The 27,895-nt window shown below is 39.8% G+C and overlaps 1 protein-coding gene across 1 annotated transcript in view; it reads left to right on the top strand.

Moving 5' to 3' along the window:
* The first annotated feature begins 615 nt into the window (after window positions 1–615).
* PRKACB (protein kinase cAMP-activated catalytic subunit beta) overlaps window positions 616–27,895 on the top strand; it is a 116,973-nt gene continuing 89,693 nt past the window's right edge. The window contains exon 1 of the mRNA XM_039483963.1: window positions 616–919. Coding sequence (XP_039339897.1) covers window positions 874–919 — 46 coding nt within the window. The 5' untranslated portion in view covers window positions 616–873. The remainder of the gene's footprint in view (window positions 920–27,895) is intronic.

Raw genomic sequence — 27,895 nt, 5'->3', positions numbered from 1 at the left:
GGGAGCAGCAGGGCGGGGTAGCTGTGGGGTGACGGGGCGCTCTGTGGGGTGGGAGCAGCAGGGCGGGGGGAGCTGTGGGGTGACGGGGCACGAGGCACGGGACGGGGGTAGCTGTGGGGTGAGGGGCGCGAGGCACGGTACTGAGGGAGCTGTGGGGTGACGGGGCGCTCTGTGGGGTGGGAGCAGCAGGACAGGGTAGCTGTGGGATGAGGGGCGTGAGGCACGGGACGGGGGTAGCTGTGGGGTGGGAGGAGCAGGGCGGGGATAGCTGTGGGGTGACGGGGCACGGGACGGGGGTAGCTGTGGGGTGAGGGGCGCGAGGCACGGTACTGAGGGAGCTGTGGGGTGACGGGGCGCTCTGTGGAGTGGGAGCAGCAGGGCGGGGTAGCTGTGGGGTGACGGGGCGCTCTGTGGGGTGGGAGCAGCAGGGCGGGGGAAGCTGTGGGGTGACGGGGCGCTCTGTGGGGTGGGAGCAGCAGGGCGGGGGGAGCTGTGGGGTGACGGGGCGCTCTGTGGGGTGGGAGCAGCAGGGCCGGGTAGTGCCCCGTGTCACACAGCTGCGCGGCTCCTCGCCCTGCGTAGCCCGCCCCGTGTCCCCAGCCGCCCTGGCCGCACAGGACAGCGGCGAGCGGGCCGTGGAGCACGGAGGAGGCGCCGCCTCGGCCGTCATTTCCGCCGTGTGTTTGAGTGGGGGCGGGGGGGCAGAGCGCTCTCCTCCTCCTCCTCCTCCGCGGCGGCCGGAGACACAGACCCAGCGCGGGGTGAGGGAGGGGAGGCAGCCGAGCCAGCCGCAGCGCCCGCGGGCGGAGCCGCCAGACACCCCCCTCCCGCCGGAGCGACACCGCACCCTCCCCCCATCGCCCGGGCCCGGCCATGGGGAACGCAGCCACCGCCAAGAAGGGCAACGAGATCGAGAGCGGTGAGTGAGTGAGACCCCGTCCCCTGGGGAGGGGGCCCAGCGGGCTTGGGCCCAGCGCGCACACAGGGCCGGCCCAGGCCCCGCGGCCTAGCGGGCTGCAGCGCGGAGCCCCCTGGCCAGCGCAGGCCTTGCAGCCAGGGCTCTGCCTAGCCAGGTGCCCGGTACCCCGCGGGGAGGGGGGGATCCAGGCTGTAAGGTGCCCGGGTCCACGTCTCCTCCAGCCTCGCAGCTGCTGGCGCATCGCCCATCCCTGGGCTTAGTGTTTGGAGCAGCATGGTTGTAAGCGGCTTAAATCGCCTTGTCCCAGCTGCAGCAGCCCCAGCCTAGCGTACCGCCGAGCCAGTGCCGCGCCGACCCGCTGTGCCAGGCTGTCCCACAGCAGGTGTCTGTCACACTCACAAACTGCTGCTCTGCGAGCTTCTCCCATCTTAGTCGGCTTCCCAAAGAACCAGCCTCTGCTTCTGGAGGAGGAGGGGTTGATCTAGAGCAGTCTGTCATCCCCCTAGTCTTCAGCCTTTCAAATGTTCCACAACGTTTATTTCTCCACCCCTGTACACACCTTTGATTGCAGAGACGACATTGAGTTGATATCATTATACAGCTTCCTGACTATGCTGTGATTTATCAGTGCATATGTATTTTTAATCCTACTGGTGTGAATGTAGGACAGAAACTCCCCAGTCTTCCTGGATTGCTGAACATTGTCATCTCCTCCCCCACAAACTATGTAGGAATCCCGTTTAGTGTGTCTGTATTGTTGGGATGTATAAGTTCTACTCATTCAAGTATTTATTTAGATATAAAGGTAAAATGTTTATTTTAAGTTACTTTTGGTTTTTACAAGTGAGTGAGGTAGCTCAATATTGCACTATGTGAATTAGTGGATTTTTGGGTTTTGTTCCAGGTATATCATTGTGATCATTAAATAATTTAAAGCTGATTAAATACACCAAACTCTTTTTTGTTTGTTAACTGGCTCGCTTACTACTTTATAACTTTGGATAAGTTTCAGTTGGGTAAATTGCATGGTAGGGTCCAATGTAAAACTGATTATTTAAAGAAATACTGAACCTTTACAAACACTGTATTCTTACAACAGTGTCTTGCCTCTGTCACTAAAAATACCATTGGATTATTATACATGAAGGAACTTGAAATTTGTTGTTGTTGTCACTGTTTGTTTACTTTTTCCATTTATTTATCCCTTAAACTTAGTCCTGCAGATTTATGCAGGTAGACCCCACCACCACCACCACTCACACAGAGCTCCATTGATTTTTCTGGATTCATTTGCAGGATTGGACCTTTGCTTGGACAGTGAAACTAGGCTGTTCAGTTTTAGTTTCTGGTACAAAAGCACTAGTGTGTGATGGTAGAGTTTTGATTACATATATTTTATGAGATATTTAAATACTGTTTTGATCTTTTAAAAAAATCATATTTGTTTGGTTTTATAAACATAAAAATACCTTGCACTTGGACAACTTCTGAAATGCTAATGATAAAACATTGCATTATAGCTCTTCGACAGCCATATTTCTGCTGGTTTATCTTGTTAAATTAAATCTTTGGTTAATGGGAGTACTAAAGACTTGCATTAGTCTTTTACACACCACCAAATAAAGCATTTAGGAATTCTGAGGCACACAGTGTATTTCAGAACTTCTCTCTCTCATTTTTAAAGTGTTCACTTATAAAATGAAAGTCCTGGATAGATTGCTGCAATCAGATTTGTAATTTGTCAGCATACTTAACACTAGGAATTTCTGTAGTGACATTACTTTTGTAATTAGGGGATGAAATAGTCCCTTACTTCTCTACCACTTGTATAAGACCTGGATTTGTTTACTATGTAGGATCAAATAATTGTAAATTTGTAAGTAATAAATTATTGGAAGCAAAAAGGGATATTCAGCCTTGTTTATAGGAGTCAAAGTCTCTCAGGAAAAAGAGTGATTTGGATTTGTTGTTAATGTCTGGTCTAAATTTTCTTTGATCATCCAGTCTTTCTGCTTCTTTTCTGAAGAGTATATGATGCAAATCAAGCATCATATACTCCAAACTCTAGAATACTTAATAATGTGTAATAAATTATGCACGGTGGCAGCAGAAAAATACCCAGGATTACTAAAGGGTGATGATATGCCCTTAATCCATGTATGCAGCTCATGGCATTGTGCATATCAAGGGCATACTGAGGTTTCTGAAAGAACAATGGAGGGTAACTTGGCTTGTACTGATTACTACTTGCAAAAGCAAATGTAGTTTAGTTTAAGAGCTCTTTTATTGTCTCTGGTCAATTTAGATTATAACTGTATGATTGAGTGGTCCATTTATGTAGTAAAACCTGATACACTGAAATGTAGTCTTGGTGTTTTATTTAGCTTTTTGTCTTCATTACAAATGTCTTCAGTAACTAATAATGAACTTTGTATGATTGCAGAATAAATAGTTGTATGTTAGTCGAAATAGTACAATGCAAAACATAATCTTAAAAACTACATCCAAACAAGACTTGAAAGTGAATGGAATCAAAATGGTAACTTCCAATCTACCGCACTATGTTGTAGAAGATAGCATAAGATACTTTTTGTATCTGGGTCTAAGAGGGAGTCATAAATTGGTGTGACTTACATCATATTGCTATCTAGTATGTAAGCAGGTGGATGTCAAAGTGGTATGTAGCCTACTTCACTTGATGTTTTATACTGTTAGTTCCTTTTTCTGCTATGCCCCTCTCTTTCAAGCTATGATATCATATAGTAAACTTATGCCTGGTCTACATCTAAAATTTAGGTTGATGTAGCCACATCGCTCAGAGGTGTGGAAAAACTAATACCCTGAGTCTCACAAACCTAAATCCCGGTATAGACATCACAGGTCAACAGAAGAATTCTTCCCCAGACTCAATCTACCTCCTCTCAAGTGGGTACATTAACTGTAGCAATGAAAAAATCCTTTCTGTTGCTGTAGCAAGTATCTACACCAGGGGTTCTCAGGACAAATCTTTTGGTGGCTTCAGTGTGTGGCTGCCAACTCTTTCTGGTGGCCACTCTCACACTGTTTCCTGAAATACTTAATTAGCTTTAAGAAAAACAATTAAATATGCACATCCAAATCATTATAATTTATTTCTTGGTAGCTAGGAAGTCTGTTGTGAAAGGTGATATTAACATACAAATATCACTTTTCACAGCAGACTTACTCAGCCCTGCCAAGCCTGGGGACAAATTAAGCCCTGGATGAGGGGTTAGGGGAGGTGGGGGTGGAGAGTGGGGGCAAGAGCCTGAATCCCTGCTGCTGGAGCCTAGGGCCTGCCACTGTGCAGCCGGAGCCTGGGATTGGAGCCCAAAGCCCCACTGCCAGACCACCACCCCAGGACTGAAGCCCAAAGCCTGAGCCCCACTGCCCTTGGGACGGTGAGGAACTCACTGGCTGCCTGCTCCTCCAGCATTGTGTCCCAGGTGTCTCCAGAGGGGGGCAGGTCCCAACCCCTGCTGGCAGCCCCAGCAACCAATACCAAGGTGGTGCATCCAGGAGCAACAGGGAGAGTGAGGGGCTGTTATTCCCCCCCCCCACACACACACACACAGACCAGGAGGCTTTGGCTGAAAGAAAAGCCCCTGGTGGCCAGGTTTGAGAAACACTGGGACACCATGGTGCTACAGTGGCACAGCTGCAGTGCTATAGTTGTGCCACTGTAGCATCTGTAGTATCATTGGGCCAAAATCAGAAGTGAGGTGTTACGGGGTGTGAGACAGAAAAAGTAAGCTGCTTTATCTGGGTGGACACCGTTGACTTTCATGGGGCACCACATAGTATAAAAGTCTGCGATGGTTGAGAAGCTTGCAGGATAAAAGCATTCATAACTTGCATGCTGAGTGGATCAGAAGATAATGTAAATTACACAAAGTTGGACTTCCTTAAATGCATTTCTGCATTTGGCCTTTTGTCTTTGTATACATTTAATAGGACACAATGGGCTAAGTCTTTCTTTTTATATCTATATGACCCCCATTGAATTTCCTGTATATGAGAACAAAGTTTTCCCCACTGTCTAAATAGCTAAATCTGGTTTAGCGCAATTTTAAGTATAATGTGGAGCAAATTAAATTTAAAAAGAACCCTTTGTTGATTTACTGTAACTTATAGCTATCTGTGGAAGAAAAGAGTTATGTTTTATTTATATTTTAATGTTAGTTTTATTAAGATGAATCTTTGTCTTGGGTGCAGCTTTAATAAAGGAAATATGACTTTACTGTAGACTTCTGAATTAGAACAAGGACAACAAATGATATTTGGTCTCATAAATTGATCTCTTGCTCTAGAGCAGGGGTTCTCAAACTGGGGGTCAGGACCGCTCAGGCAGTCACAAAGTTATTACATGGGGGGGTCACGAGCTGTCAGCCTCTACCCCAAGCCTCGCTTTTCCTCCTGCATTTATAATGGTGTTGAATATATTTAAAAGTGTTTTTAATTTACAAGGGGAGGTTGCACTCAGAGGCTTGCTATGTGAAAGGGGTCACCAGTACAAAAGTTTGAGAACCATTGCTCTAGAGTACATGATCAGTTTTGTAATGTTTTAACATTATCTGGCCAGTCTAAATAGTGTTGAATAAGTTAACCACATCAATTGCAAAGTTTGTAGAAAGAATTTGTTCTTTCTATAAATTACGAGAAATCCAGTGCTTTTAAGTAATATGTATAGCTCTGCATTACTTGCTCTTTTTTATCTATGAAATAGTGCACACATGCAGTTACAATGTGAATTAGTTTAGAAATTGGTTTTTAATCTTTTACCATCTTCTCTGAGGGAAGAAAGTTGTTGCAGTTTTGAATCTCAGAATAAAATCTTAAACTTAACAACCCCCCCCCCAAAAAAAAAACCCACACCTTCTTTGGTTATACTAATATTAGTTACTAAATTGTATTAAAGAACACTTAGGTGATTAGAATACTCTTTAGCTGCTATTTAATTGAAAGTTTTATACACTTTACATTCATTTTGAAACTGCTCAATTTCTGTAACTTTTAAGTTAATCACTAGTCTTTGTCCTTGCCTCTTTTTTTTTTTAACAATAATGTGAGATATGGAGTTGCTTGATTTTTTTTTTAAAACTTTTTTAGAGTTGATGTGGAAGTTCTGAAGATTAGGTATAGTTTAATTTCAATTCCAAATACCTCCTCTCATTATCTGAGAACCATACACTGCATTTACAGGGACGGTTGGACTATGATCTGACAGATGTTTACAAGCTCAAACTTCTATGATCTTCAGATGTACATGTTTGGGGCGGTGGGGAGATGGATAGTGTCTCCTTTAAGGGTCTCCGTCCCCAAAGGTTAGGAAGGATTGTCTCACTGGGGGTGGGGTGGGAAGGTATCACCTGAGAGGATGCTTTGGCTGGTTTGCTCAGATATGTCATTGGCCCTTGCACAATTGAGAAAGTATATATAGACCCTGTGCCTCCAGCCTGAGCATCCTCTCATTGATTAGCATAGAACCAGGATTTTAGGTCTGCTGTGGACATTGTGTTAGTAGCCTTTTTTGGGACAGGGAAGGAATTTTCCCCTTATGGTGAGATTGGCCAGGATGGGGTGACTGTTCAGGTCTTCCCCACAGCTGTGCGGGGATACAGTGGAGTTAGAGGGTAAAGGTCAAGTTGTGACACTTTAGCAGGCCTCTGATGCAGGTGCTCATTTCATAAGGAGTCCTGTTCCCTGATTAAACTAGAATTATAAATAGACTTAAGGGAATGTATCTCCTAAAGAAGCTGGGAAATGGGGCTGGGATTCCTAAGGTCTGGGGCAGTGAGGAAACAACCCAGTTCTTTAACCTTCATGTGAGGGGAGGACATTGGGATCCTAACAATGTTTTGGGGACCAGCTGTGGAGGGGTAGGGTTGAGGGGCCTCTCTCCACCAGGTTGAAATGATTCATAATGTTGAGTGCCTGGTAATTCCCAGATGAATTAAGGTAATAAGGTTGTCATCTAATTAAACCATGTGCCTTGCATCTTGTATTTATTTTTCCATGTGTCTGGGTCAATGCGCGTCTGTCACATGCTCGCTCTCCCCCTCTCCAAACTAGCAACACTGCAATATCTTCTGTATGAGGGTGCACCTATTACTGTCAGCCCTTCTTTGCATTCCCCTGAATTATTTTGTAAGTAGTGCTTGTTTGAAAGGTGCCAGATAAGTAGATGCAGTGTGACCTTCCCCAAGCTGCCTAACCAGTCAATTTCGATGGTTCTGAAGAAGCTACCTTTGGCGATGTGGAGGGTTGTTTATTCTTCATGTCCAGTCATTATTTGGTCCCTCCGTTGAGACTACCAATACAAGTTAGTAGTAATGTTGGCAGTTCCTGTAACATAGATGTTTGTTTACTAAAAATTGGACAGACCATCAGTTCATTTCATACAGCCATTGAACAGCCATTCGCTAATACACAGCTATGTCATTACTCACCAGTGATATAGAAGTGAAAAGTTCTATACTTCATTTCTAATTTCCTGAGCCACTCAGTCCCCTGTAACAATAGTCTTTTGGACCTTTGGATGTGATATTTAGGGTTTGACTGTAATTTTGTTCAATGGTAATAATCCTTTTGTACAGTGAGCTTATGCTCCTTGACTTTGAAATTGCCAATTGACAACTTCTGAAGTCTTGTTTACACATTTAAATACATTAGACATAGGGAGTATATCCTGAAGGGTACATAAGAGGAAAATCTTTACTCCAGTGATGTTTCTTATACATCTACCATCCACAAATAATAGATTTAAAATTGTTGTCCTATATTTTGTGCTCAGACTGTCTCTGCTATTTATTAGGTGGGCTTTCAGCATTATTGTTTCACCTTCTGAAAATCAACACTAGTTCCAATTACTTGCTGAATTAACATTTGAAAAATATCTGTAGTGGAATTATCCTAGTTAGTGTTTTGGGGATGGTCACATAGGAGAGTCTCCTTTCAAAAGAGACTCAAGATTAGAGGAACAGAGGTCTTTCAGGTTAGCATTGAGCCAGATTTGCTGAAATGTGTGGGAAATCTTGTGCAATGCCAATTCATAGTTTGCCTGTCCATAAACTACAATTTATTTTGTTTTGATGTAATTAAAAAAAAAACTGTTCGCAGCTCTCAATTCCATAACAGTAATTTAAAATAATACATAGAAAAGATTTATATTAACATTTTGGAGTTGTTCTGTCCTTTCGAGCATTTAGCTACTGTCCCTTGCTCCTGTTTGTGGGCTCAGATTGTTTTTCACTTTAAAATATCTTAAATCATTTGATGCATTGTTGTTGTGTATTTGTTAGTAGTGCCCATTCATTTACCCACCCCTCCACTCTCAGAAGCATGTCAGTATCAAAAGTCATGAACATGTTTTGAAGAATCATTGAATACTTGGCTTTTGGCATTTTTAATGTAACTAAGGCTTTAGGCTTGTCTACACTTACATTTTATAGCGCTCTAACTTGCTGGCTCAGGGGTGTGAAAAATCACCCTCTTGAGCACAGCCAAGTCTGAGTGCTTTCAAGTGCTAGTGTAGAAAGGCTCCGAGCGCTGGGAGCCACGCTTGGAGCTAATCCCCTTGTGGAGGTGGATTACCATGAGCGCGACCATACTGCACTTCAAAGCACTGCCACGGGAGCGTTCCTGCAACAGCACTTTGAAGTTTCCAGTGTAGCCATGCCCTTTGTCTACCCTGGACAGTTATTGCAGTGATTGGTACCAACCCCTGGGTGACTGAGCAACCAATCTGAACATCTAGATTAGCCTAGCCCAGGTGTTAGTGTTCCTACAGCAAATCCCTACCTGCTTTCCTGTGTCCTGACTATTTGTACACTCACTGGCATGTACCTGTGGGCATATTCCATGGTTCTTTGTGCTAAGACACTCTAGTATTCTTACCCAGTAAAATGTGTCAGTTGCAGGTCTTGCTGTAGGGATTGACAGCACAGTAGATGTAATCATGCCCCCACGGGTTAGGTTATCACGAGGTGACTAGCCCCATGATTGCTTACGCCATGGAGTATCTTGCAGCGAAGGTGCAGTCTAAGGTTTGTCTTCACTGCTGTAAAAAGCTGATGTTTTGCAGTGGGGTGACATTCTTGAATTACCCTAAGGTAAAAATACAGTGAAGACAAGGCATTTTAGTTTTACTGCAAGATAAACTTGCTGAGGCCAGGTTGACCTCCATGAGTTTACATAGCAGTAAAACTAGAATGCCTTGTCTTCACTATATTTTTATTTTAGGATAGCTAGTGCATGCTAATTACCCCAGCATAAAAAAAGCAGTGAAGACAAGCCCAAAGAGAATCTCAAGTACTACAAATCAGTACTGGGTATTCTAGAAGAAGACAATTGTCACTTCATAACACAGAGAAACATAAAATGTCTCCTTTGACATTTGCAGTGTTGCTGTAGCCATGTGGGTGCCAGGATATTAGAGGGACAAGGTGGGTGCGGATCCAATAAAACGTATTTCAACTTCTGTTGGTGAAAGAGAAGTGTAGCTCAAAAATATGTCTCTTTCACCAACAGAAGTTGGTTCAATAAAAGGTATTTCCTCACCCACCTTGTCTCTCTTCCATGACATGGCTGTTCTTTACCAGAGTAAGCGTGGCATCCTGATGATTATCCTGAACCAAGTTTTCTCTATAAGAACAATAGAGGAACTGTTGTTGTGCTTTGTAGTGGCTGTTTTTTTGGTAGGCGTTGTGTCTGCTTGATAGAATAAGGTAGGCTAAAATAATTGACCATCTTATCTAAGTTGTTGAAACAATCAAGAAAGCTAGAAAATCCTTTTTCAACTTGAAGCATCATTCTCAGATGTACTAGCGTGTTCGGTCTGTTTGATTTGTAGGGGTACATTTTTGGTTTGTTATCACACTGTAGCTGATAAATTTCTATCTTACTGTTAAAAATTTAGGAATGTTTAACCACAGGGCACCAGGAGTTCTGATTTCTTACTGCCAATAGAAAGTACATACTTGGTAAACTATTGCACTTGGGGAAAGCCTATGCTACAGCAGCCGCACTACAGCTGTGTTGCTGTGACACAGTAGTTTTGACATTTCCTACATAGACAGAAGGGGTTTGTCCATCAGTGTACACCTCTACCCTGATATAACGCAGTCCTCGGGAGCCAAAAAATCTCACCGCCTTATAGGTGAGACCACGTTATATTGGATTATTGGTACAGCGTACTGGCAAGAGCGGGTATGGGTGCTGGACTGGACCGGCTTCCCCGTGGTGATTTAAAGGGCCCGGTGCTCCTGCCGCTGTGGGGAGCCCCGGGCCCTTTAAATCACCGCCAGAGCTCTGGCAGCAGGGCTCTGGCGGGGATTTAAAGGTCCCAGGGCTTCCTTCAGCGGCTGGAGCCTCTGGCCCTTTAAATCATCACCTGACCCTGGCTGCCAGAGCCCTGATGGGGATTAAAAGGGCCCGGTGCTCCAGCTGCTGTGGGGAGCCCTGGTCCCTTTAAATCATCGCCGGAGCTCTGGCAGCGGGGTCGGGCGGTGATTTAAAGGGCCTGGGGCTCCACACAAATTCAGATATAATGCGGTAAAGCAGCGGGGCTCAGGTGACGCTTTAAAGGGCCCGGGGCTCCCCGCTGCTTTACCACATTGTATCCGAATTTGTGTTATATTGGGTCGCATTTTGTCGGGGTAGAGGTTTAGTTAGTCCACTTCTCTGAGATGTGGTAGGTTGGTCAACAGAATAATTATTTCCTTGATTTAGTTGCGTCTACACCAAAGGGTTAGGTCGACCTAACTACAGAAGTCAGGGTGTGAAATTTTTCACATCTGTGAGTGACGTAGTTTCTAGGTTGATTTAATTTTTAAGTGTAGATCACGCCTTGCTGTTTGCACTGAAAAACAAACACACTAATTGTGGTATTAAAGAAGGGTGAAAGAAAAACCTGGCAGCCTGAGTAGCTATTGTATCAAAGCAGCAAACTTGAGATTTAAACACGAAAAATACCATTACTTTTTCGGCACCTAGAATCTGTTTTTTGTTCTCGTCTCTGAGAAGTGAATTGGAGATGACATAATTAATGGTACATATGCATAGATGAATAGACAGATAAACTCCAATAGTATTTATGGTGACTTTTGATTAATGTGATATTAAGCAGTTTGAATTTCTTTGTCTATGTTACAAAGGTAGTGGAACAGTAGGTGATATGTTTAATTTAGGGCTGTCAAGCGATTGAAAAAAATTAATCTTGATTAATCGTGCTGTTGATAATAGAATACCATTTATTTAAATATTTTTGGAAGTTTTCTACATTTTCAAATACATTGATTTAAAATACAACACAGAACACAACATGTACAGTGCTCACTTTATATTTATTTTTATTACAAATATTTGCACTGTAAAAAACAAAATAAATAGTTTTCAGTTCACCTAATACAAAAACTGAAGTGCAGTCTCTTTATCATGAAAGTTGAACTTACAAATGTAGAATTATGCACAAAAAACCTGCATTCAACAATAAAACAATGTAAAACTTTAGAGCCTGCAAGTCCACTCAGTCCTACTTCAGCCAGTCGCTCAGACAAACAAGTTTGGTTGCAATTTGCAGGAGAGAATGCTGCCTGCTTCCTGTTTACAATGTCACCTAAAAGTGAGAACAGGCATTCGCATGGCACTGTTGTAGCCAGTATCACAAGATATTTACGTGCCAGAAGCGCTAAAGATTCATATGTCCCTTCATGCTTCAACCATCATTCCAGAGGACATGCGTCCATGCTGATGACGGATTCTGCTCAATAACAATCCAGAGCAGAGCGGACCGACGTATGTTCATTTTAATCATCTGAGTCAGATGCCACTGACAGAAGGTTGATTTTCTTTTTTGGTCATTTGGGTTCTGTAGTTTCTGCATAAGAGTGTTGCTCTTTTAAGACTTCCGAAAGCATGTTCCACACCTCATCCCTCTCAGATTTTGGAAGACACTTCAGATTCTTAAACTTTGGGTCGAGTGCTGTAGCCAATTTTAGAAATCTCACATTGGTACCTTCTTTTCGTTTTGTCAGATCTGCTGTGAAAGTGTTCTTAAAACGAACATGTGCTGGGTCATCATCCAAGACTGCTTTAACGTGAAATATATGGCAGAATGAGGGTAAAACAGAACAGGAGACATACAGTTCTTCTCCAAGGAGTTCAGTCACAAATTTAGTTAATGCATTAATTAATGGAAGCATGTCCTCTGGAGTTGTGGCCAAAGCATGAAGAGGCATACTAATGTTTAGCATAACTGGCTTGTAAATAATTGTAACGGCAGCTACAAAAGTGCCATGCGAATGCCTGTTCTCACTTTCAGATGACATTGTAAATAAGAAGCAGGCAGCAGTATTTCCCGTAAATGTAAACAAACTTGTTCATCTTAGCGTTTGGCTGAACAAGAAGTAGGACTGAGTGGACTTGTAGGCACTAAAATTTTACATTGTTTTGGTTTTGAGTGTGGTGATGTAACAAAAAAAAAATCTAGATTTGTAAGTTACACTTTCACGATAAAGAGATTGCACTACAGTACTTGTATGAGATTAATTGAAAAATAGCATTGCTTTTGTTTATAATTTTTACAGTGCAAATATTTGTAATAAAAATAATATAAAGTGAGCACTCTACACTTTGTATTCTGTGTTGTAATAGAAATCAATATATTTGAAAATGTAGAAAAATGTCCAAAAATATTTAATAAATTTCAATTGGTACTCTATTCTTTAACAGTGCAATTAATCACAATAAATTTTTTTAATCACGATTAATTTTTTCAGTTAATTGCATGAGTTAGCTGTGATTAATCAACAGCCCTATTTTAATTATTATAGTTTAAACTTGCAATAAGTTTAAGGTATTCATCTTCTAAATGGGCTTTATAGATGAGTGTAAAGTTTAACTTAATCACAGATAAAACACTTCTGTCTATAATAAGACAATAGTTTTATTCAAATTAGCAATGTGCAGGCATTTCAGTGTTAACTGACACATGGGTCAGTATGGTACACACAGGTTCTAGTCATATAATTCCAGTTGACAAAAATAGGGCAGGAGTGGGAAAGGAGAAAGTGTTGCAGGGCTAAAATCAGTGTGGGAGGTGGTACCAGTATGAAAGTTTGAGACTGTCTTTTAACATGCACCAGTATGGCAAAGGAAAATGGTACACATTGAATTAATATAGACTTGTCAGCAGTATCTTTAAAATTTCTGATAACTTGTGCTACAGCTTTGATTTTTTTTTTAAATTAATATAATTTTTAATGGCTAATTTATGTTTAAGTAACACATGCATTGATGGGAAATACACAAAGCTGTAGTAGATTTATTGGACAAATAAACATTTAGCTGTACCAAAATAGCTTAGTGTATGTATGGTAAGGGTATAAGCTTGTGAATGCAGATTATTTACCTGATGAAAATAATTGTTTTGAGCTTTGGAAGTCCTTTGAGCCTGATTGTCCCTCGCTTTCACTGGCGTGAAAAGAGAATCAGGCCCATTTTGAATACATCTGTATCATTGTACTTTTTCTACAGTGTTCTCTACAAATCAGTAAAATAGTATTGTTCTTACGGCTGCCAAGTGATGGCCCCCACCCCTAATTGTCTACACTACTTTAAAGGATGTAAGTGGGTATTCAGTACACAAAAATGGTCTTAACTCAATAATCATTTCAAGTTGATGGCTTACTTTTACTATTACAGTTTTAGTCAAGAAACAATGTTAATGGGGAATGTTCAGACTCACAGTTTATGCTGTCAGCTTCCAAAAAGTTTGCCCAGCTATCTGTACACGCCTTAACAGAACGTAATGCTTTGCGTCATTACTCTAATTAGCTGCTATAGCATGGTTTTTTATTTGAGGTAGCAAATAATAGAAAATAAACTTGTAATCCAACAACATATTGTAGAAATGTTTTAACAAGTGAACTTCATATTGTTTTTTAATTTTATAAAACAAGAAAACTGAGGATTCCTCAAAAACCTGAAAGATGGAAATCCTACCAAATGTTTTCATAGTACAACAATAATACTGCATTCTGACCGATTTCCCCCACTAATTTAGTATATGTCTATGCTGCAAATAAACACAAAACAAAACCCACCCCATGGCAGCGAATCCCAGAGCCTGTGTCAACAGACTCAGGCTTGCAGTACTCGCTATTGGGCTGAAAATAGCAGTTTAGATGTTCCCACTCGGGTTGGAACCTGGCCTCTGAAATCCACCCCGCTTGCCTGGTTTCAGAGCGTAGGCTCCAGCCTGACAGGCTACTCTGCCATTTTTACTCCTGTAGCGTGAGCCCCATAAGCCTGAGTCAGTTGAGCCTGGCTCTGAGACTTGCTGCTGCGGTGGGGGGTGGGGGCGTCTATATTTTTGCAGTGTAGACATACCCTTAGCGCTGGTCTACACTACTGCAGCAAGTTGACCCAAGTTATGCTACTTCAGTTACGTTATTGACGTAACTGAAGTCAACGTAGCTTAGGTTGACTTATCGTGGTGTCTACGCTTCGCTGGGTCGATGGGAGATGCTCTCCCGCCAACTTCCCTTACTATTCTTGGGGAGATGGAGTACCAGAGTCCACTTGCTAAATCGACACCACTGCATCGATCTACTGGGAAGTATAGACATGGCCTTAGAAACATCTCCCTCTTTGTTCAGAACTGATGGTTTGCCCTCACTCTAAAATTAAATGTGCAACACCGAAGGGAGATTAAATGGCTTAGGCAAGGCCAGTAGTCGTCGTCGTCTTCTTAGTGTATGCGCAATGTGCCTCAGGTGGCATGTGACCAGAATTCATCACTGAATTTGGTCCACTGGTTGGATCATTAGCTTCCCCGGCTTGAACTGGGTACTGACGGGGAGTGCGATGTGTACGTTGATCCATGCCAGTAGTAATTGATATTTATTACAGTCTGTTGAGTGTCTGGTAAGATATGAAATACATTGAAAATTTCGGTCTAGATCACATTACAAAGCCACCCTTGCATTTAAGCTAAATTTGTTAAAAATTCATTATTTTCACCCAGGCAATTCATGTAGAGTAGCAAAAAGTCTTCTATTAGCAGATTGTCTCCAGATATTTAAGTAATGCGGTATGGTTGCTTGTTAACTTGGCAAACAAGCAAACTGGAAGCATAGAGAAAATACCTTCCCCCCCCCAATCTCTTTAGTTATAGTAATTGTATGTTTTTATAACAAACATAGATCAAATAGTTTCAGACAGAAGTAATTTTTTTTAAAATTGACAGTCCCTTTAAAATCATGTTATTTTCAGAAGCTGATAAGTGAATAAAAAGTTTTTCATCTTCCAAGTGTAACCTCCAAGGAGATTACCTATATTCCTCTGTATGCTGGCAGCTCGGGGAGAGGCACACTGTCCCTTGTAGGGAGCGGGAGAACAAGGCAGACTCAGAGTCTGCCCGGCAACTAATAGGGAGTGAGATGCCCTTTCCAGGGAGCTCAGGAAAGGGGAGAAACCATTTTTGAGACAGTCTGGAGCCAGCCAGGGCAAGGGCAGGACTGGCTGTGTGGGGAGCTGGTGAGTCCCAGGTCTGCAGGCAGGGTTCCTCCTGAGAACTGGCCTCTAGGGACCTGAAAGCAAGTTCCCTCAGCTTTTCCCTCTCCACTGATGACTCCCAGTTTGTAGAGGTTTGCTGGGAAGCTTCCCCAGCCAGGATGAGTTAGCCCTCCAGTTCCCTAGGTGAGACCAGTAACCACAGGGTCAGCTCTGCTCTGTCTGCTGGTCCAGTGCTGCTGCCTGCTGTGAGTGTGTCTGGACACTGGGGTAGAAAACTAGAGTTTAAATTTTAGTATAGTTGTGTAATCTGCACCTTGAACCCTGCATCCCTTTGTGGTGAAGGGAAATCCTGGGGCGAGAAGCAGTCTGACTCCTGCCTGAAGAGAATCCCTGCTAGGAGAGATCAGCCCCTCTGCTGTGACCGAGGAGTCCAGAGTCATCTCTGAACCTGAGGATCACTCATGAAGTGAGTGCACCATCTTTTAGTTGGTCAGGGAAATTGTTTTGGGGACCCCCTATTCCCTGAACTGTATCCTCAAGCCAGGGAGTAAGGGTTTGGGGATTTTATAACCTGCTGCGTATTAAACCTGTGGAGAGACTTACACCTCCTCCCACTTGTGAGTCCTTTGGGCTATACTGAACCCCGTCAGCTACACTGCTAAACCACTGCAAATAAGATATCATGGTCATAGGTCATCAAGGGCCTCAACAAAGTACACGTACCAACGGGACACTAGTCTTACATTTTCTACCTCCGATCACATGATTGGGAAAAGTCACGGGTATTATCAGCATGGGCACCAGTGATCCTAAGAATAATGTTTTTACCCTATTATGTTATATTTGTCTCCTGTTTAATATAATTATTGTGTTGAATATATTCTATGTATTTGTGTTTATTTCTTGGGAGTCTTCAATTATCTGTCAAGTAAGTGGGGGTTACCCTGTGGTTAGAATATTCCGCCCAAGCTGCCCTGGTAACCTGCCAAGAAGGATCAAGAGGGGTGGAGGCACCACCAAATAAATTCATAAGGGAAAAATAAAGAAGATACACCCTGCTGAGTGGGTTGCGGGATCCAAAAAAACCCAGACCTGTCCATCAAAACCTGTAAGCAGATTGGCATTAAAAAAGGTAACTGGGTGGAGAGGGGGCATCACATAAATTTGTCATATCTTTTTCCTTTTAAAGCAGTTTTTTCTAGCAGATACTTAATACAATAACATTTTTGATGAAAAGCATCTAAGTAATTTACAGTACTATTCTAGGACCTGTTTGTTTGAATGTCTGCATCAGAATAATAATAATAAACTGTAGCTATAACTTATACTTTTTGAAAAAATTGCTGTACCATTGCACTGTTGTAGTTTTTTAGCATGCAAGACTTGTGCTGTAAGACAGCTCCTGATTTCACTGACAGTAGAATAGATCCAGATTGTTAATGTCTCAAAAATAAGGTTTTAGCATGTGGGGGGGGCTGCTAACTGAGATTCCTTTCAAGGTATTTCTCATTTAGTTTTGCATTGCAGAGAGAGAGAGAGATTTAACACTCTCCCATGTTCCTCTGGCATTCTCACTTCCTTGATCCATGAAGCAGGAAAGATATTGATAACCTGAGGCCTTTGGGAATTTTGGGAGATCTCCTAGACACTAGTATGTCTATGCTTGCTCAGGGGAGTGGGATGAGGATGGTAGGAAGCCTGCTTTTCTTTCCAGCTGGGACCAAAATATCTCTAACTTTTTGTTCCTGCAAGCCTTACCCTTCCGTATAGTCAAGGTGTTGGGAGAGGATATTGTCTTTCAGTGTTTTTACAGAATTTCTCCAAAGTTGATACAGGAACTGTGCATTTCTTTTTCTTTCCCATGTGCGTGGATCCTACAGTCTTCTGTCTTGTCCTTGGGCTTAGGGCAGTGGAAATCTATGCAACAAAAAGAGCACTTTACAATTTCTGCACCATCTGGGAATACGTGTGTGTTTGTTTGTTTATTTATGTATTTTCTCAGTCTATGAAAGTGAAGGGAATAACTTGGGCAAGGTTTTACTAGTTTTATTCTACAGTTAAATTAACTATAACCTTTCTTTTAAAATACGAATGAAACTGATTGGCTGCAGAAAACAATGGGAGCTGCGGGGGCGGCTCCTGTGGGTGGAGGCAGAGCGCAGAGCCGCCTGCCGCACCTCTGCCTAGGAGCAGCAGGGACAAGTCAACATTTGCATGGAACCACCCGAGGTGAGCACTGCCCAGATCCGGCACCCCCTCTTGTGCCCCAACCCTGCACCTCTTCCCTCACTCTGAACCCCTCATGGTTGTTCCTCCACCTAGGAGCAGCAGGGACATGTTGCTGCTTCCGGGGAGCCACATGGAGCCAGGTAGGGAGCCTGCTGGCCCCGCGCCAACCGGACTATAAACCGGACTTTCTAGGAAGATTAGAAAGGTCAGTTATTAGAGCTTTCTGGTTGGTACAGGGCTGGATAACACAGCTTTTACTGTACATGCTTTCCACATACAGTCCCTTTCAGTGTGCTTCAGTCATGCTGTGAAGAAAATCTAGTTCATTCTCCATATGTGGCATTGATAATGGCAATGTATTTGTGTCTCTCCTTTAATTTTCTTCCTTAAAAATCTTAATCTTGCAAAGGAGTAGCACAATACTTCGGCATAGAAATACTTCACTTACGTTGCCTGGTGATAGACAAAATTCATTAAGATCTCATTATCCTAATCCAGTTACATCTCTCAGGTATGGAGATTACCATTAATTTAATTGGACTATTGCTGATCCTGATTTGAGGGGGAAGGAATTTGTTTTTTATACTTCCTTATACGTTCTTTTCGGGTTCTGTGGGTAATAAGAGACTGTATGCATCTGTGATATTAAGGATCTAATGTGGTGGGGAATCCTATGAATTGTGAGCAATGCCTAATAAGATGTTTTCTTTAACAAGACACATACATCTGGTGTCAGCTTCTTGAGCACGACAATAGCAAATCTGTTGATCTTCAGAGTCAACTTGTTATTTGTGGAACACTTGAGAAACGTTTATAGAAGTTGACTGTAATTCACAGTCGGGGGTCTGGTTCATTTATAGGAAATAAAGCAGCAGATGGAATTTAGATTTCTGTGGGCAGAAGGCAGAGTAGTATTTTCACTGAGGGAAGGTGTTAACTAGTATAGTGAGGAAACCAATCTGTTCTTTGGGTAACCTGATGATGGAAAAAGCTTATATTTAATGAATTGTGGTTTAGGTAGAGTCTGTGCTTAATTGTGCAGAAACTGGGTATAGTAAAATACATGTTGTCATTATGGGAGTTGGAGTACTTTAAGTGCATTCTTTACCCCAAGTCATATACTGTAGGTTTTCTGGGAAAGCAAGGTAGTAAAATATTCCAGAAGGAAGAACTCCTTTTAGAAGATGGAGATATGCCAGCATTGGGCCCTGTTTAGCATATTATTAGTGGACTAGGTAGTAAGCAGTAATGTTACATCATTAAGAATTATGGCTGTTGGTTAATTGCAGTTAACTCACATGTTTAACTCAAATTAATCGCGATTAAAAAAATTAATTGCAATTAATCACAGTTTTAATTGCACTGTATAAAACAATAGAATACCAATTGAAAATTAAATATTTTTGACATTTTTCTATATATATTGTATTCTGTGTTGTAATTGAAATCAGTTTATATTATTATATTTTTATTACAAATATTTGCAGTGTAAAAATGATAAACAAAAGCAATGCTATTTTTCAGTTAACCTAATACAAGTACTGTAGTGCAATCTCCATATCATGAAAGGTGAACTTACAAATGTAGAATTATGTACAAAAAAATCTGCATTAAAAAATAAAACACTGTAAAATTTTAGAGTCTGCAAGTCCACTCAGTCCTACTTCTTGTTCAGCCCATCACTCAGACAAACAAGTTTATTTACATTTGCAAGAGATAGTGCTGCCCGCTTTTTATTTACCATGTCACCTGAAAGTGAGAACAGGAGTTCTCATGGCACTGTTGTACTATTTATGTGCCAGATGTGTTAAAGATTCATGCTTCAACCACCTTCATGGGGACATGTGTCCATGCTGATGATGGGTTCTGCTCGATAAGAATCCAAAGCAGTGCAGACGGACGCATTTTCATTTTCATTATCTGAGTCAGATGCCACCGGCAGAAGGTTGATTTTCTTTTTTGGTCATTTGGGTTCTGTAGTTTCCTCATTAGAGTGTTACTTTTTAAAGTTTTTTTAAAGACTTTTGAAAGCATACTCCACATCTTGTCCCTCTCAGATTTTGGAAGGCACTTCAGATTCTTAAACTTTGGGTCGAGTGCTGTAGCTATCTTTAGAAATCTCACATTGGTACCTTCTTTTTGTTTTGTCATTGAAACTGTTCTTAAAATGAACAACATGTGCTGGTCCATCATCCGAGACTGCTATAACATGAAACATATGGCAGAATGCGGGTAAAACAGAGCAGAGGCAATACAATTCTCCTCCAAGGAGTTCAGTCACAAATTTAATTAACACATTATTTTTTTTAATGAGCACTATCAGCATGTCTTCTGGAACAGTGGCCGAAGCATGAAGAGGCATATGGATGTTTAGCATATCTGGCACGTAAATACCTTCTATGCCATCTACAACAGTGTCATGCAAATGCCTGTTTTCACTTTCTGTTGGCGTTGTAAATAAGAGGGCAGCATTATCTCCTGTAAATGTAAATACACTTGTTTGTCTTGGCGACTGGTTGAACAAGAAGTAGGACTGAGAAGGCTCTGAAGTTTTACCTGGATTTGTTTTTGAGTGCAGTTATGTAACAAACAAAAAAAATCTCCATTTGTATGTTGCACTTTCACAACAAAGACTGCACTACAGTAGTTGTATTAGGTGAATTGAAAAATACTATTTCTTTTTTTTTTTACAGTGCAAATACTTGTAATCAAAAACACATATAAAGTAAGCACTGTACACTTCATATTCTGTGTTGTAATTCAAATCAATATATTTGAAAATGTAGAAAACATCCAAAATAGTTAAATAAATGGTATTCTATTATTGTTTAATAGTGCGATTAATTGCGATTAATTTTTTTAATTGCGTGGTTAATTGCAATTAATTTTTTAATCACTTGACAGTCCTATTAAGAATATTTTTTTCTCTCTTCCAAAATATTAACTCTGAACACACAAGATTCATAACATGGAAGATACAATTTTGTAATTTATTTTCACTCACATTTTTTTTTTAGGTATTGTTACCAAGGGGAATTTCTTTTTACCTTGGGTGAAAAAGATGTGGTAGATCATTTATTATACAAGTACCATAATGTCCCTCAACTTAAATCAGTTTGTTTTCTGTAGTGGAGCCAAATCATTCCCTCTTGTGTAAGAACTACTACTCCCATTGTGGAATTTCTACTGTATTATCCCATTGTAGTTTCCAGTTTGTCTCTGTAGTTGCTGTGACCCACAGCAGTGCCCTAGTAGCATGGTTATGTTGGCATTGCCCTAGTAGAGACTCCTTTTGGTTGTGGTTGCCTCTGAAACTGCCCGGGGGGAACAGAGTAGGGTATATTATCTTTTGTCGCATGATGGTAATATTGATGCTATTCATGTCTGTTTCTATTTGGGAGAGTCCTATGTGTGAAGCTCTGGGATATGTTCTGAGATTTTTGTTGCGGTAGCATACAGCTTCTTTACACTATTATTTGGCGGCAGACAATCTTAAATCTAGGAGCACAAAAATAAAATATTTATTTCTTATGTGATTCTCTCTTCTAATTGGTATGGTTCTACAAGTATATACTCAATTTAATTACCACAGCATTAGATAAAACCAAACATCCAGAATTGCTGTTTGAAGTACTAAAACACTGTATTTAAAGTCCTATATTAATTTTCTGTCAGAGTACTTTTAGAAATTATTTCTGTACAAGTAAGAGAGGCTAACTATTGGTTAGTGATGGTAGTTTGTAAAATAAGAAAGAATGATATTCATCTTTTGAATGATGAATTCTAACAAAACAATCTGGTCATAAAAGGTATTTTATTGTAGTTTAAAAGTAACTGATTAATAATAATAATAATAATAATAAATAATATCTTAAATTTTTGTAGCTTCTTTATCCAGAAGGATACTAAACCACTTTACATACTGTATAGACAGGAATCACTTCATCAGCAACTGAAGGGCAGTCTCCATTTGAACAGTTAAAGAGGTAACCATGTCTGTAGTTTCTATTCCTATAATATGACTTTTGAAGTTGGAGAAAGAGAGGTGAAGGGGAAAGACAAGTTTTAATTCTTCATAAACAAGTAAAATATTATTTTAATTATTTCTTCATAAGAAATCTGGTTATTAGCATTCTCCTGTACTGATTTGTGTGGATGGTAAATATGTTGCTGCTGTTCGTTAAATGATCCATTAGAAGTTGGGAGTAGAATAATGACAGAAATTTTCAGTGAAGGTACTGAATATCATAGATAGCATACGTTCAGTTTTTCTAGTTAAAATATGTCTAGCTCAAATATTGGTATCTTAGAAAACATGTAATACACAAAGTCCAAAACCAGGAAACTGCAAACAGTGTTTTTTGAAAGTTTATACTTTGGTAGGTATGTGTATGGGACTGGAAATAGTGGTCAATTGCTGTCCTGTTTAAATTTCAGAAGTATTGTTGTGTTTTAGTTTTGTATGGTTTTCAGATAGAGGTTAGTCATTGTCAGTGGACAGACTTTTAACTCTATAGTGTATCAGATATGTAGGTTTATATATGAATGGAAAGAAAAAAATAAATTTGAAATAATTATATTCTTGTTTAGAACAACTTTATTTATCCTTTTATTGGCTTCAAATAGATGCAGAGGTTGTAGGATACAACAGTCAAATTCATTTTGAAATGCATGATACCAGTAATATTTTCTTCTACTTCATATAAATATATTACTAAGACTTAGATATAAATGAATTGGCTTTGGAATAGCAACTGAGAACCTACCTGTATGCATGTGATGAATTACAGGCAAAATTAATCACAGGCAAAAAAATGCATTTACTATATTGGTGGTTATACATTCTTGGTTTTCTGTTGAGCCATGTAAATAGAAAATTTCTATTACGTAAGTAATAGTATGCAGCACTATTTGGTTAAGTGTGTATGAATGACCACCTATTTTAGAGAGAAATTATTTTACAAATTTACAAGGCACTACACTCCTAATATTTGTTTATATTTTGGCAAGATGACAAAAGATTAAAAATTATGACTTCATACTCATTTTATGAATGTACACTATTAAATTCTCAGATAATTTTAATTATCTACAAGACTTCAGCAATAAGTCATTATTGTCAGTATAATAAAATTTACCAAGTTTAGGATTCATGTCTGCATTCTCTCTCTGTATTTTAATTAATAATATTTTATTCGTTCTGTGTATGGTGTTTTTCATCTGCTAAATCATAGTACAGTACTACTCAGAATGTTGCTTCTTCTGAACCGGACTCTTATACTGTACAAAAATAGGTGGAAGGGATTCCCAGTTGCAGGGGGGGGGGAAATATTTTTTTTGAGTAGAACACCCATCTAAATTGCCTTGTATTTCTAGTCCCTATCAAGATGCAGAAAAAGTACGTTATGAGGGGTTTTTTGTGTGTGTGTTTTTACTGCATGGACTATAGATTACATTAAAAAAATCTGATTTATTTAGTGTTGAAGTAGGCATTAAAAACTACACTCTCTGATTTAAGAATAACCTGGATTATAGCTTTATTCAAATCTTTGGTCGATCTTCTGTTGCTGCTTCTTCCTGATGCTATATTTATTTAGTATGGAATAACAACATCACAGTCTCCTCCTTACCCAGCTGACCTGAAGCTCCACAGGCATGTGATGCCTCAGGACAGCATTACTGTTCTATTTTAGTTGTCTTTCTCAGGCTGTGACTGAATGGTTTACTACTCACAAAGCAGGTTAAAAACTTTTCAAATGATGTATCAGGTTACTTTGCATGAGCAATTAACATCTATATAAATTTTCTCCGGTGGGGAATTAGCTTCTGAGAGCTCAGGCATATCATCGGATAAACTGAGGCACAACATATATCATGCAAAATCAGGCATTCTGCTACAGCTGGTACAGTTGAGTTATGTGATTTGTTCAGGTTCTTCTTTTTTTAAGAATCGTGACACTATTTTTGTCAACCAGGACCAAAAAGAGAGCTTGCAAATTAATTTTTATGGTCTTGGGGTCTTTTGAACTACCAGAGGATTCTTCAGAGTAGTTTGGATCAAGCAGTAGCTTATTAAATAACCCTTTTATTTTAATAGATTGAACTCACTTCTCCTATTCCTAAATAATCTCATGAGATAAAGATTTTTAGTGGTACTGTTCTTCTAGGTCTGCCTTCAGATCTAGTTGGCTATTACACTTTTATACATCTTACTTCAAGGTTCTTCCTGTCATTCTTCCTGATTCTAGTTCTCATCAGAGAATAGGAAACAGTTTTGGGGATTTGAAGTGTGTTAAATAGTAACAAATTATAAGCAAGATATTCCCTTGCAGACACTATTGGCTTTTAAAATTGCTAGCAAGTTTCCTTGGTTTGATATTTTTACAAAAAGGATAGTAATATTGTGTATAGCATTTATAACCAAGATCACAGTTTTCCCCTTTTTTACTGTCTTAAGCTGTGTAAGCTTTATGTGGAGCAGCAGACAATTTGATTGATGGTTCTGCACAGATATAATTGTAGGTTTCAGCACACCTACAGTTGTGACAGTGGGTGTTCTTATGGTCTAATAATCTACTCAATCAGAAGATGAATGAATTCCTTGAATTAGTGTTTGTTTGCAGTTACTTTTTCTTATTGTCACGTATCAGAGTGGGGTAGCCGTGTTAGTCTGTATCCACAAAAACAACGAGGAGTCCGGTGGCACCTTCAAGACTAACATTTATTTGGGCATAAGCTTTTGTGGGTAAAAAAGACCACTTCTTCAGATGCATGGAGTGAAAATTACAGATACAGGCATAAATATACTGACACATGAAAAGAAGGGAGTTACCTTACAAGTATTAACACGGGTTCTCCACTTGTAAGGTAACTCCCTTCTTTTCATGTGTCAGTATATTTATGCCTGCATCTGTAATTTTCACTGCATGCATCTGAAGAAGTGATATTTTTTACCCACAAAAGCTTATGCCCAAATAAATCTGTTAGTCTTTAAGGTGCCAATGGACTCCTTGTTGTTTTTTCTGTTTATAGTATCCAGTGGAGGGATCAGGCATCATTGAGGCCTTGTTTATTTCAGAAAACATTAAAGAATTCTTAAACTCGAATTTGTTTGGATTTTTATACTATGCTTTTTTTATATTTTGGGAATATCTGATCGCAGTATGCCATTTAAATCAATACCTACACTCCAAAAATAATTGTTCTCCCCTGTGGAGAGACGCCAAGCAGTAACAAGACATATACACTGAAACTATTGATACCCATCTTGCTTCTATAGGTAGTCCTTTCGGGCCAAGGTTGAGACATGTTAGTAAGGCCATGTGGGAAAACTTGCAGAGTCACAGTGATTTTAGTCTCCAATGCCTTCAGTAGGAAAAAATGGTATTGTGATTAAGGTACTGGACTGGGACTCAGGACATCTAGGTTCAATTCCCAGCTCTACCCCAGTCTTCTTGTATGACTTCGGGCAAATCATAATCTTTCTGAATCTTAGTCTCTGAATATTTGTACAGTGTCTACCTCAATGGAGCCTTGATTGCTCTTTAGACCTCTGGGTGCTGCTGTAATCCAAGTAATACTAGTTTATTGAGAACTAATTTCATTTTGAAAAATAAATTAAATTTTTAAATTTAAATAGTTTAAATGGTATGTTCACTTTATTTATGAGAATTGACTGTGTATCAGACTATAATGAGCAAAAAAATCAACAGATGCAAAGAAAATAACCAGAACTACAAATCTAACATTAAAAACATTAGAATAGTGACAATATGTGCTTGGATGTCTTGCCGATAAATATGGACAGAATTTAACAACCACATGCAACAAATCTTGCTTTTAAACATGAATTTTAAAACAAATGATAAATAAGGCCTGGTCTACACTTAAAAGTTTGGTTGATATAGCTATAGTGGCCAGGAGTGTGGGGAAGAAAATTCAGACTGCCTGAGCACCATAGATATGTTGACCTAACCTGGTGTGGAAGCAGCTATGTTGACAGAAGAATGCTTCTATCAGTGTAGCTACTGTTGCTTGGGGAAGTGGATTACTACAGTGGTGGAACAACCCCTTCTATTGCTGTAGGAAACATCTACTTTATGGAGCTATGACACCATAGATGTGCAACTGTAGCTCCAGTAACAGCATACTTAGAATTTAGATGATCTAAATTTCAATTTTACTTTATTCATATATTTATTTTTATTTATGGAAACATAAGAATACCTATCTATAATTCTCCTTGTCTTTGACAACATATAAAAACATAAATGCAATTCTTGCATCAAATCTATGATTGTTATAATTGTTGTGCTTAAGTAGTGGGAGTTGCACCCTGGTTTGTCACTCACTAACTTGCCGTGTAGCCAAGTCTTTAGTCAAAAGGAACTCATTAAATTCTACCTAGAACACAATCTGTAAGCAATGCAGCTCATACAGCCACCACCAGTGTAACATGCTCACAGTAAAATATACCACTTGATAAACAGGCAGCTGAATTCTGCACTAACATCAGTTTCTAGGGGGATTTAAAATGAATCCCTAAGGGAAGTAATCTTGTCTTGAGAAACAAAGGCATAGATGACTACAATGGTATCTGTATTTTAAAGAAGTAGTCCCAACTTCCATGTTTATATATAAAAGATTAAATACTGACCTTGCGGCTGCTGCAACAAAACCAGCGACAGCAATGGAAGAAAATGTTAAGAAAAAAAATCCTAGTGTAGACAAAGTCCTGGAAGAAGTGTATCAGTGTGCTTGCCACAAATTTTCAGCATATGATCTCTTAAATAAAGTTGAATTTCCTCAAGATTTTCAAGTAAATTTGTTAACTTTCTAATCCTAATCAATTAATTAAAAATTGGCCTATAAAAAGTTAGAACCCACAAAATTATGATTTTTTGGGCCACTTTAAAAAAATACAAATTGTAGAAAGTAATAAAAATTGGTACACCGTGACAGGGTGTCCATGTGTCTAAACAGAGTTATGTGATTTCATTTTAACAGAAAGAAACAGTTACCGGGTATTAGTGTTGTTCATTGTAACTGAATCCTTATGTATTTCTGTTAACTGACAGAGATTGTGATTAAAGGCTGCTTCTTTCTCTGACTCTGTGTGTGGAAGCCTATATGAATAATGTAGGAGAGGAGAACCACATTAGCTTTTAGCACTTGCCCCCAATAACTTTCTCTGCATCTGAAACTGGGGACTAATTTGCTAAGCCAGAGGCTTTCGTGTTTTGTTGGACAAGATCTTCGACAAAGGAATGGCTACTCTGTCAGAAACTAGGATCTTTGAGGAAGAAACATTGCTTTAATGAAGACCAGGGCCTCAGTGAAAGTGTGCAGTCATAAGACTCCAACTGCCATAATAATTACATGAAGACCAAAGTCTTCAACAAAGTACCCTATTTTTTTGAAAATGTTCTTTGTGAAAGCGTTCAGTGGCACTGTTAAAGAAAATGAACAAATGAAAAACAGGTAAGTAGGTCCCAACCCAGGATACATATGACAATTGGTTCCCAAGATCCTCCTGGACTACATAGACCACATAAGAAATGACAAGCAAACATGAAGACCAAAATGGAAAGCACAAAATCTAACATTAAAAACATTAGAATAGTGACAATATGTGCTTGGATGTCTTGCCGATAAATATGGACAGAATTTAACAACCACATGCAACAAATCTTGCTTTTAAACATGAATTTTAAAACAAATGATAAATAAGGCCTGGTCTACACTTAAAAGTTTGGTTGATATAGCTATAGTGGCCAGGAGTGTGGGGAAGAAAATTCAGACTGCCTAAGCACCATAGATATGTTGACCTAACCTGGTGTGGAAGCAGCTATGTTGACAGAAGAATGCTTCTATCAGTGTAGCTACTGTTGCTTGGGGAAGTGGATTACTACAGTGGTGGAACAACCCCTTCTATTGCTGTAGGAAACATCTACTTTATGGAGCTATGACACCATAGATGTGCAACTGTAGCTCCAGTAACAGCATACTTAGAATTTAGATGATCTAAATTTCAATTTTACTTTATTCATATATTTATTTTTATTTATGGAAACATAAGAATACCTATCTATAATTCTCCTTGTCTTTGACAACATATAAAAACATAAATGCAATTCTTGCATCAAATCTATGATTGTTATAATTGTTGTGCTTAAGTAGTGGGAGTTGCACCCTGGTTTGTCACTCACTAAC

Source organism: Mauremys reevesii, linkage group 8 (assembly GCF_016161935.1).
Source record: "Mauremys reevesii isolate NIE-2019 linkage group 8, ASM1616193v1, whole genome shotgun sequence".
Taxonomy (NCBI): Eukaryota; Metazoa; Chordata; order Testudines; family Geoemydidae; genus Mauremys; species Mauremys reevesii.
This window is presented reverse-complemented; position numbering and strand designations above follow the sequence as displayed.